The sequence below is a fragment of the Balaenoptera ricei genome, chromosome 3 (assembly GCF_028023285.1).
Source record: "Balaenoptera ricei isolate mBalRic1 chromosome 3, mBalRic1.hap2, whole genome shotgun sequence".
Taxonomy (NCBI): Eukaryota; Metazoa; Chordata; class Mammalia; order Artiodactyla; family Balaenopteridae; genus Balaenoptera; species Balaenoptera ricei.
The window spans coordinates 174,747,254-174,758,950 of record NC_082641.1 but is presented as its reverse complement, the minus strand read 5'-3'; the positions used below and the strand labels follow the sequence as shown (position 1 = coordinate 174,758,950).

At 47.2% G+C, this 11,697-nt stretch overlaps 1 protein-coding gene across 1 annotated transcript in view; it reads left to right on the top strand.

Annotated features, from left to right (window-relative positions):
- Positions 1–4,894: 4,894 nt before the first annotated feature.
- LDLR (low density lipoprotein receptor) overlaps positions 4,895–11,697 on the top strand; it is a 37,145-nt gene continuing 30,342 nt past the window's right edge. The window contains exon 1 of the mRNA XM_059918388.1: positions 4,895–5,119. Within this exon, the coding sequence (XP_059774371.1) occupies positions 5,053–5,119 (67 nt within the window). The 5' untranslated portion in view covers positions 4,895–5,052. The remainder of the gene's footprint in view (positions 5,120–11,697) is intronic.

The following is an 11,697-nucleotide window of genomic DNA, read 5'->3' as shown; positions in this document are numbered from 1 at the left end:
ACATCTTTCACCTTCTTGGTTAAATTAATTCCGAAATATTTTATTCTTTTTGATGCTATTGGAAAGGGAATTGTTTTCTTAATTTCCTTTTTGGATTGTTCCTTGCTAGTGTATGAAATGTAGCTTTTTTGTGTGTTGATGTTATATTCTGCAACTTTGCTGAATTCGTTTATTAGTTCTAGCAGGTGTGTGTGTGTGTGTGTGTGTGTGTGTGTGTGTGTAGACTCTTTAGGGTTTTCAACATATAAAACTTCTACTTCAGGCTTCCCTGGTGGTGCAGTGGTTAAGAATCCGCCTGCCAATGCAGGGGACACGGGTTTGAGCCCTGGTCCGGGAAGACCCCACATGCCGCAGAGCAACTAAGCCTGTGCGCCACAACTACTGAGCCTGCGCTCTAGAGCCTGTGAGCCACAACTACTGAGCCCACGTGCCACAACTACTGAAGCCTGCGCACCTAGAGCCCGTGCTCCGCAACAAGAGAAGCCACTGTGATGAGAAGCCCGCGCACCGCAACGGAAAGGTAGCCTCTGCTCACCGCAGCTAGAGAAAGCCTGCGTGCAGCAACGAAGACCCAACGCAGCCAAAAATAAATAAATAAAATAAATAAATTTTTTAAAAGTAAAAAAATAAAACTTTTACTTTTTCTCTACTTCTTCCTTTCTTATTTGGATGCCTTTTATTTTCTTTTAATTGCCTAATTACACTAGCTAGACCTTCCAATACTATGTTGAATAGAAGGGTTGAAAGCAAGCATCATTTTCTTGTTCCTGATCTTAGGAAAAAGTCTTTTTACATTTTCCTAACCAGGGAAATGTTTCACCAATTCAAGCTAAATGAAAATATACTTTTTCTCTAGTAGCCTTCCACATCTCATACCAGAAGTAGCCTCTGCACTCTCCATCTGGCACCATATGGGCTCGTGTTTATATACACATCCTGCCCTGTTCTCTTTCCTGGAGTCCTTGAGGATGAGGTGGTGTCTTGGTCAATTTTGAATCTCCCCAACTACAGACTTGGGGCTTTCTCCATGCTCTCAATACAGGTTTACCTTCAAGTCTGGTGTTCTGCTTGAAAGGAAGGACAAGTAGCCCAGGACAAATTTGAGTTCTGAATTATCAAAATCCCAACAATAGTGGAATTCAGAAGCAGGGCATCTCTAATGTTGTTGCAGCCACACCAGCAATAATATCTCTTGGACTTCCCTGGCAGTCCAGTGGTTGAGACTCTGCGCTTCCACTGCGGGAGTGGCAGGTTCGATCCCTGGTCAGGGAACTAAGATCCCACACGCCACGTGGTGTGGCCAAAAAAAAAAAAAAACTCTCATTTTCATTTATTTATTTAACCCTTACTACCACAGGGCGCTGGATATATAAACCATTGTCTCTGCCCTCACATGGCTTATAGGCGTTTTTGTGGAGATAATTGATGGCTACCGAGTCAAGGCAAGTCTCTAATTGCACCTATTGGAAGGCACCAAGGCACCTGCAGTTACTCACCCTCTCTCTGCTGACTGCTGGGTCAAAGGCCAGACGGCAGCTACGAAGGCTCACCTTGGTCAAAAGACCAGACTCCTTTGTTCAGAGACCTATTCTGGTCTGAGTCTCCTGGTGAATTAGAGAGGTGTAAAATAGGACAAAGACGGCTGTCCATTAATTAGAATGAGGAAAACGCCTGCCCTGGATTTGGATGACTTTGAAAGCCTAGGAATTTTCAAATGAAATGGATTCCATGGAAGAATTGTTTTTAAGTTCCTATGAGAAAGAAAGTGATAAATGGAATATTTATAAATGGAATGGAATATTTGTAAATGGAATATTTCCTGCCATATCAATAGACAAAGGGTGTCACAGTCATCAACCATTGAAGCCCTCCAGTGTGACCCGGTGAGCCCTGAGGAAACTCAGGGCTGAAAAGAATACCTGCCATCTAGCAGCCAACAGACTGCAACCACTCGGGAGATGGTGAGCCCTGAGGAAATTCAGGATGTGAAAATACAGGATACTGGCCCCAGATAGCCGAGGTGCATATCAAAGGAATGAGTTCAGTGAGCCTGGAATTTTACATCTTCTCATACAGAGAAAAGCGCTAAATTCCTTAACTTGAGATATCTGGTTTTCTTTAATTAACAATAATCTTTTTATGTTCAGACTACCTGCCCTTTGTTACAAAACTTCTATATAACCTGGCTCCCCCCTGCCTCGCCTCCTCAGAGCAGTTTCTCAGAGCTATCTGAAACGCTGTCTCCCAGGCTGCAGTCCTCATTTTGCCCCAAATAAAACTTAACTTGCAGCTCTCACGTTGTGCATTTTTTTTCAAGTCAACAAAAGTGTTCCCTAAAGAAAAGAGAGAGGCAAAAAAAAAAAAATGTAGTTGCAAAGACAGCCAAACAAAACAAAGCAAAACAAAACAGGGAACCCATACACTGTGTCTATTATGTGCCAAGCAAGCATGGCTCCAATCACGTTTGTTTATTTATTTATTTATTTATTTAGACATTTAAAAAAATGTATTTATTTATTTATGGCTGCGTTGGGTCTTCATTGCTTCGCGCGGGCTTTCTCCTTCTGTGAGCATGGGCTCACAACAGAAACTGAGCCAGTGATGTCTTGCAATTTTTCTGATGGGAAATCACACCTAGGGCTCCTGACTTTCAAAAAAAAATAAATAAATAAAAAAGGAGCATATGGTGTAAGGAATTGGAATTGGTTGGTGACACATTCATAAATGTTGCAACTCCCAGAACTTGCCTGTCCTTGTAAATTTCTCCAGGTGTTTGCTCATGATCTCATTTTGACCCTGATACTGAACCTGCCAAGTAAGGGAAGTGGCATTACTTTCTCTCCCATATTTATTTTATGCATTACTTTCTCTCCCATATTTATTTTATCTCCTGTTTTTAATTTTTATTTATTTATTTATTTATTTAAAATTTATTTATTTATTTATTTATTTATGGCTGTGTTGGATGTTCGTTTCTGTGCGAGGGTTTTGTCCAGTTGCGGCAAGCGGGTGCCACTCTTCATCGCGGTGCGCGGGCCTCTCACTATCGCGGCCTCTCTTGTTGCGGAGCACAGGCTCCCGACGCGCAGGCTCAGTAATTGTGGCTCATGGGCCTAGTTGCTCCGCGGCACGTGGGATCTTCCCAGACCAGGGCTCGAACCCGTGTCCCCTGCATTGGCAGGCAGATTCTCAACCACTGCGCCACCAGGGAAGCCCCTAATTTTTATTTATTTTTTAAAAATTTTATTTATTTTTGTCTGCGTTGGGTCTTCTTGCTGCACGGGCTTTCTCTAGTTGCGATGAGCGGGGCTACTCTTCCTTGCAGTGCGGGGACTTCTCACTGCGGCGGCTTCTCTTGTTACGGAGCACGGGCTCTAGGCGTGCAGGCTTCAGTAGTTGTGGCACACAGGCTCAGCAGTGTGGTGCACAGGCTTAGCTGCTCCGCAGCATGTGGGATCTTCCCTGACCAGGGATCGAACCCATGTCCCCTGCATTGGCAGGTGGACTCAACCACCGAGCCACCAGGGAAGTCCCTATCTCCCATTTTTTAATTGGCAAAGCTAAATGACTCGGGACTTCCTTGGTGGTCCAGTGGGTAAGACTCCGCGCTCCCAATGCAGGGGGCCCAGGTTCGCGCTCCCTAGTCAGGAAACTAGATTCCGCATGCATGCCCCAACTAAAGATCCCGCATGCCCCAATGAAGATCCAGCATGCCACAACTAAGACCCTTCACAGACTGAATAAATAAATAAATAAATAAATAAATAAATAAATATTAAAAAACAAAACAAAACTGAGTGACTCACCAGAGGTCTGATTCAGAAGCTGGGGTCTTTACTGCCAAACACTGTCTATAAGTTTATTCCCCTGGATTAAATCACTGTTTTTCTTTCTGTTTCCTCTCTGTCTCTTTTCTGCCTTCTTTCCTGGGTTTCCCGTAAGCCTGCTGAGAGGTAAGTATGCCTTGCCAAGCTCAGTTTGTAAAACCTCAGAGAACTCTGCTCATTCCTGAGGGAACCCTCCAAAACTACCAAACCCTTTACGGGAGGCTTTCTGGCCAGGGGCCTCTGGGAAGTTCATGAATCTCCAAAGAGACACCCTGATTCTTGAAAGCTGTTCTCCAGCAGCCCTCTGTGGTTTAGGCAATCGGGTTCAGTTCTGAAAGCTCTATTTTGTTTTCATTTTGCTCTGGGGAGAGGCTTTGGGCCTCTCTGTTTATTCAACTCCTTCTCCTAAAAGGATAAATCAATATTTATGTCCAGACCCCAGGTATTGGGTCAATTGGTTTTAGAGGTGTTTTTGCTCATAATTCATCCAAGCGCTGGATCCCACAAAACAAAATCAGTTTTTGGCTGTACTTTCGTGACGGTTTTATTTAAATGCCTCATTAATAACTGTTTATGGGGTGATTTGGAAGAACCCTCTAAGACTATATATGACGAAACAGTTAAAATCTATAAATAATTCCTACAAAGGAAAAGGCAAGGAGAGACAGAGATAGGGGGGTGTAGTTTCCAACATCTCTAGTTTTTTCCTTCTGAATCAGAGGGGAGATGTCATTGGCCAATTAGACGATTTGGAAGGACAGGTGGTTGCTAATCTTCTTTGGGCACCAAAGAGAACGTAACAATTAAAAGTGGAGAGAAATGTAAGGGAGATCCTTCAGGAGACGCGCATTTCCATTTGGGGGTGGGCGTGGCGGCGGCTCCTCTCTTCAGGGGCTACCCAAATGGGACACATCCGGCAGCCTGTCCAGAAGCGGCTTTGGAAAGGACTGGAATCCGAGTCAGGGCTTCACGGGTTAAGGAGCCCATGTCACATCGGCCGTTCCAAACTCCTCCTCTCGAAACTCCTCCTCTCGCAGTGAGGTGAAGATGTTTGAAAATCACCCCACTGCAAACTCCTCCCTCTACGGGAAACCTCACATTGAAATGCTGCAAATAACTGGGGCCCCGCGTGCAGTCGCGTCAGGGCCGCGCGAAGCCCGGGTTTCCAGAGCGGACACAGAGGACAGCAGCCCGGCCCGGGGCGTGACAGGCAGAGGCTGGGAACATGAGGCTCGCGGGCTGCGGGCTGCGCTGGGCCGTCGCCCTGCTCATCGCTGCGACGGCGGGTGCAGGTAAGGCTGGCTCCAGAAGCCCGAGCGGGGTGCGGGTGAGACCGCGAACTAGGGGAGCCCCTTGGTAATTTTTTTTGCGGGGGAAGAGAACGAAAAATCATTCCACCCTTGGGAAACTTGTGGGAAAATGGCACGAAATCCTTCCCAAATGGCTGGAGGGAGCACTAAGGGGAGCGCGGGGGATGGGAGGGTCTGAGGGGTCTGGGGGAGTCAGGGGAATGCGGGATGCGGCTTTCCCAAGTCTCCACCCGATTGCAGACCCTCTTGTCTTAGAGCCGGGTACGCGGGTCTCCACCAATGGGGGGAGGGACCCCCTTCCAGAGTTATTCTAGGGGTGAAAGTGACCCGAAACCCGACTGCTCAGCCTGGTCCCCGGCTGCACGCTCAGGGTTGTCTGCGGGCGCGCCCCTGCGCCGGTTCACTCTCAGGGGTTACGGCGGCGGTCAAGTTGGCTTTGTGCTGCCCAAGGGCGATACTGGCTCCCGGAGCCGAGAGGAACGCGTCCATCCCGGACCCCGCACCACACTTCCGCTCAAGGGCACCGCCTTCAGCCCCGCCCCCGAGCTCCCATAGGGCGCCATTCGAACAGGCGAGCCTCGAGCCACTCCCCTTGGCCAATGGGAAGCGGTGGCTGCGGAAGCGCGCGCGGCGCCGGGCGGGGCTGGCTCAAGACTAGCGGCGCACCTCGTTCTCGGTGAGGAGGTCCAAGGAGATTCCTCAGGTTGGTCCCAGCTCCTGTCACAAAGGAGGCGTCACGTCCCGGGCCCCTGGAGAAGCTCTGCTAGGGTGGCCGAGGCGCCCGCCGAGCGCCTCGGCCCCCTCGGCGAAGGCCTCAGTTTTCCCCTCGATCTGTGGCGAGGCCTTCGTCCCCACTTTGTCCTCGGGGGCCTCCCTCACCCAGCCCTCCCGGGACATGTTCGCAGACGTGCCCCCCAGGCCACCCTCAAGGCCTTGTTTCCTTGCCAGGCTGAAACGTTGCCTCAGAAACTCCCGCTCCTCCTCCTCGATCGGATGCGAAGGGCACTTCGCGGAGACCTTCAGCCGAGCAGGGGCAGGGACAGAAAGTCAGGGACCGGATGGACCCCTCGGGTTGCCTTGTTTGTTCAGAGGCGCTGAATGGGTTCAGCTGAGCTGCCCACATGACAACATTTCGTTTTAGAGGGTTTGAAATTTAGATTTGGGCAAGAGGCTAGTTGATGCACCATCCTGAGTTGCCTACTGGCTGCCAGAGGCATTTGACCTCGCTCTGGAAAATAGAGAAATGGTCCTTTTCTTACTTACAACCAGCTGGGCCTAGAAAAGGATTGGGATTGTTTGATTAACAGGATGCAGGAAGCTTTTTTTTTTTTTTTTTATTGGCAGGGAGGTGGCTTTGAACTCTTGGAATCAGTACCTGTGACATCAGTTTCCTCTGGGAGGAGAGGAAGGGAGGTTGCACATGGCAGAGGATTACTGTAATAATTCAGCCATTCAGTTGTATGAAGCAAAGGGAGCGTGGCTTGGTCAAGAGACACTTGATTAGCCTGTATTTCACATGCGATCCACTCCTTTCCTAAGAGGAAATGATGGCAGTGAGGTCTTGAGCAAGATGTGTTGCTTCCTTCAGTTTCCTCTTTCACTGGGTGGCGGAGGATCTGGTGTATTTTGGGTCTCAAGGAGGCTGAGCGCCGGTGTGTTCCCCAGGCTCCTGAGAGCTAGCTGGCAGCTACTAAGTATCTTCTCTGGTGTTAAAACAAGGATGTACATTTGTAGCAGCAGTGACTACTCCAGTTTGCCCCGAGGGGGAGGGAATTTCTTGTCTGTCTCCTTTGGGAATGAAAGTAATTGGAATCTTAACTGCATGCTTTCCCTTAGCCAGATCAAAATCAGTTAATAGTTGTGTGTGGCGTCTCAAATATGCCAAGGACACATCCAGACTCAGAAAGTAGAGTGGTCCCGCTAAGAGTTGTGTCTGCTTTAGCAGCAAGCCCCAGGGTTATTCATTGATCATTGCCAGGTATATTTTTCTTCCGGGGCAACACTGGCAAAAGATAGGGAGAGTGTTTTTGAGACTGCAAATCTTTAAGAGAAATATGTGCCTCATTCTGTCTTTCCACAGTATTCCTGCTCTTATCTGTAGGGTTCCTCCCCTGATAAGAGCCAATTCTAGATGCCTTTTTTTGCTCAGTGCTTGGATGGCCTTTCATATTCCACATTAAGTACATTAACAGCATCCACACTCTGCCCCGCTGTCAAGCAAGAGACCATGTGTTGCTAAGACACTGTGGAAGTAGGCAGCAGTGAACAGTGATAGAAACAGGCTACCCCTCCCCAAAGGCAACAAAATCTACCATCGAGAGATCACCCTTGGGGAAAATACCTTGACGACACCTCGTGTGGAAAAGAGCACTGGTAAAAGGATGTCTCATTCATTTTCCGCTGAGTCTGTTAGCTCCCGCCATTTCTTTTTCAAGAAAATGATTCCATGTATTATTTTGATTTCCCTGAACAACCACTATCTTCAGTAACAGAGGAAGGAAAACATCGAAAGCATTTACCACCTCATTTGTGTGCTGGAGAAAAAGCAGAAATGTGTATTCCCCTTTTCTGTTTCGATAACGTTGTTCGTGACCTGTCATTCATGACAGGAGAGGTCTAAAGGGCTAGAGTTTAGTTTTTTTTGTTTTTGTTTTTTTTCTCTAAGGGAGGGTGCAGTGCTTGTGTAATTTTAGGCATCTCCAGCATGAGGAGATAAGGGATTGGGAGCTCCAGTTTGCTTTTGCTGAAATTCAAATGAAACTGACATAGAAAACCCAAATCTTGCTTCTGGAACAGGGAGAAAACAAGAAAGAGGTGTGGTTTCTTTGGGCTATGGTGTTTGAAACAGGCCTAGTTCTGACCCATGGTTCAGGACTGTGTTGCCTGCTGTGGAGACACCCATCTGCTGTGCTGTCCCTCGGTGCTCACTGTTCCTCATCCCCGTCCCCACGAGCAAGGCTATGGGATTTATTTCCCAGCTGACCGTTCCCTGTAACGGTGAAATCCATCCACTTTTCGTTTAAACACTGCCTGGAACTGCTGGCCAGCTTTTGGATGACCTGTTCAGACAGAAATAGGTAGTAGTGGGGTCTTCCTGTTGGTGGGGTCTTCAGCCGTCTATGACAAGCAAATATTTGATTCACTGTTGCCAGGGGAAGGCTTGTTATCCAGGGAAAGGGGTTATTGTTCTTTAAAGGGCCTTAAGATGTTTTAATATTTCTAACCTTTCCAGGAGCACATTTTGTGTGTAAGATGATTCCTTGTGCAAAGTGGATTAGTGGTAATCGAAACTGCAATCGCCTGGTTGGGAGAGGGGATGACAGAAGGTCCTCCTCCGGGATCCCCACTGTGAATGCCCCTTGCCTGAACTTCCTTTTTTACTTTTTTCTGAGAGTCCTGGAATTCCGATTGCTTTTTGCCCACCCTGTGTGCCAGGATCTAGAAGTGAGTCATTTCCTTTTTCAGGCATGATCACAATTCGGTTGTGAGTCAGTGGGGTGTGGGGTGTATTGTAGAGGCAACTCTGAGGGAGATATCCTGTTTGGCTCATTAGCTGGGCGATGCATTTATCAGTCTGTGTTCTGATAGCAGTAGGTTCCAAAGCTCAGCTCATTCACTTCTCTTGAATGAATGGGCTCTCCACTGGGGCCACCTCCAGCCTGGCCTCCTTGTAGTTCAGTTACCAAGTTCTGTTGATGCTTGTCAACACTCTTTGTATTTCTATCTTTATCACCTGTAGCCTCCTTGTGGCCCCTCCTAATCTCACCTGACTGGTTTCCTAACCTCTGGCAGGAGCCTTGGACATGATCTTTGAAGACTCAGAGTTTTCCTTTTGAAATTGAGGTGTAATTGACATACTATAAAATGGACAGATAAGTAAAGAGTTTAGTGAGTTGTGATAAACATCTGCTTCTATGTAACCGCCTCTCATTAGGATCTAGAGAATTTCTCGCCTCCCAGAAAGTTCCCAGAAAGCCATTTACACCCAAGCCTGTCTGTCTGAGCACCTCACTACACTGCCTCTCAGGGAATCTACACAAAAGTGCTGGGTGAACCATCAAAGTAGAAATGGATGAAGGGATACATTATTCTTCCATGGATCCCTTTACCAGAAATGCCAAATCAGGTTTCTCCATCCGTGCATGCATATTTGAGAACTCAAATACATCCATACACACACACGTACACATAAATACATAAGTAAGTAAGTAGCTGTTTTTAAAAGAATAACTTTTACAAGGAAAAGCCACCCAGACGTTAGTTTCATTGTGCTCCACAGACTCCAGGGCAGTGAAAGATGATCTTTTTGCAAGGTTCTCCAAAAGTCCTAAAAAGGCAGAACATTCCTTGACAGCTGGAATCAGGCCATGGAAAGTCATCCGCCATCATCTTACCTTTTCCTGGCATTCTGTGGCTGCAGTAAAAGGTTTCCTCCCTCTTGTATAAACGTAATACACGCATCTGGGTAGTGGAACAGTTTACCAAAGGAAGCCAGAGGAGAGTGATAAAGTACAGCATACGATGTCCCATTTCTCCAGGAAGGTGGTTTTCAAACTGGGTCCCAGAGCCCCTGACCCCCATAGCCCTCAACCCAGGCTCAAGATTGGGTTCAAGGCTGAGTGAAATGTTCAAGGGCCTCCAGAGGTCTCTGGCCTTGTCAACCCCCATCGGAATGACCAAAGCCACCAAGAGCCGACAAAAAGGGAGGTTTATTGAATCAGGGGAATTAAGGCTAATGCCAATGATAGGCATTGACTGATATCTTAGTTCTTTCACTTAATCATTTTTTTCCTTTGTTTAAAAAAAAAAAAAATCTCAAGAATAAAGCATTCTTAGAAGAAAACCAAACAGCCTGAAGTGAATTAAAGAAGGCCCCTTGCCACTATTTCCTATGCAGAAGCACAGATAAGACTTTGTTTCTTCCAAAAATGGGATCACACTGAAAACTATTACAAACTCTTCTGCCCCTTGCTTTTTTCCCCATTTAGCAAAATACTGTGGGCAGCTTTCTACAATGTCACAACGTAGGATGATTGACATCACCTTTTTCAGTGCCTCTACAGGATCTGCATTATTATTAGGTATCGATTTTGCATGTGTGGCTACATGTTTCCATTTGAATATAGGCATACCTTCTTAAGTTAGGTTATGTATTAATTACCTATTGCATATCAAATTACCCCAAAACTTAGTGGCTGAAAACAAGACACATTTATTATCTCCAAGTTTCTGTGGGTCAGGAATTTGGAAGCAGCATAGCCAGATGGTTCTGGCTCAGGATCTCACATGAAGTTGCCATCTAGATACCCCAGGAAAAAATATATTTGCAGGGGCTGCAGTCATCTGAGGGCTCAGCAGGGGCTGAAGTTTCCCTTCCAAGATGGTGTCCTCAGTGGCTTTTCACAGAAGGCCTCAGGCACTCACTGCATGGAGCACCTCAGCGTGTGCAAAGGGCTTCCCCCAGAGTAAGCAATCCAAGAGATTCTGGAGGAGGCTGCAGTGGCTTCATGACGTAGGGTCAGAAGGCACAACTCATCACGTCTGCCTTTTTCTATATATTAGAAACAAGTCCGGTGTACACGCCAGGCGTGGGGAATTAGGCTCAGCTTTTGGAGGGAGTGTCATGGAATTTGCGGTCACATTTTAAAATACCACTGGGCTTCCCTGGTGATGCAGTGGTTAAGAATCCGCCTGCCAATGCAGGGGACACGGGTTCGAGCCCTGGTCAGGGAAGATCCCACATGCCGCGGAGCAACTAAGTCTGTGCGCCACAACTATTGAGCCTGTGCTCTAGAGCCTGCGTGCCACAAGTACTGAAGCCTGTGCTCCGCAACAAGAGAAGTCACCACAGTGAGAAGCCCGCGCACCGCAACGAAGAGTAGCCCTCACTTGCAGCAACTAGAGAAAGTACTCACGCAGCAATGAAGACCCACCAACGCAGCCAAAAATAAATTAATTAAATACATAAATAAAAATACCACCAATTGTTCCCCCCTTTTCTCTATTATAAGAAAAGTTTTAGGGACTCCCCTGGTGGTCCAGTGGTTAGGACTCCGAGCTTCCACTGCAGGGGGCACGGGTTCGATCCCTGGTGGGGGAAGTAAGATCCCGCATGCCGCTGGGCACGGCCAAAATAAACAAACAAACAGAAAAAGCTTTGGCCCTCTTTTGAACTTGACATTGTTATACACCTGTGTTAATATTTCTTCTGGCTCCCAGGGACTTTGCACTTTAAATTTTGACAGATTCTGCCCTGTTGCCCTCCTCAGAGGTGGAATGTGGAAGAGTTCCACTTTTCTAAAATCTTTCCCCGGCAAAGGTGATGGACCCGGCCCTGATTTTTGGCATACCTATTGAACAAATTTTACTGTGACTGTGTCAGGCCTTGGGCTCTGACGGCTTCATGCTGAAAGGATGAAAAGGACATTCCTTACTCTCAAGGAGTTTAAGTCTAGGCTGGGGGATACACAATAAACAGATGCTTTCGATACTGTGTGTTAGGAGTGAGAAATGGGTGTTTTAGGGGCTCATGGGGGTGCCAAACCCAGTTTTGGGGAAGG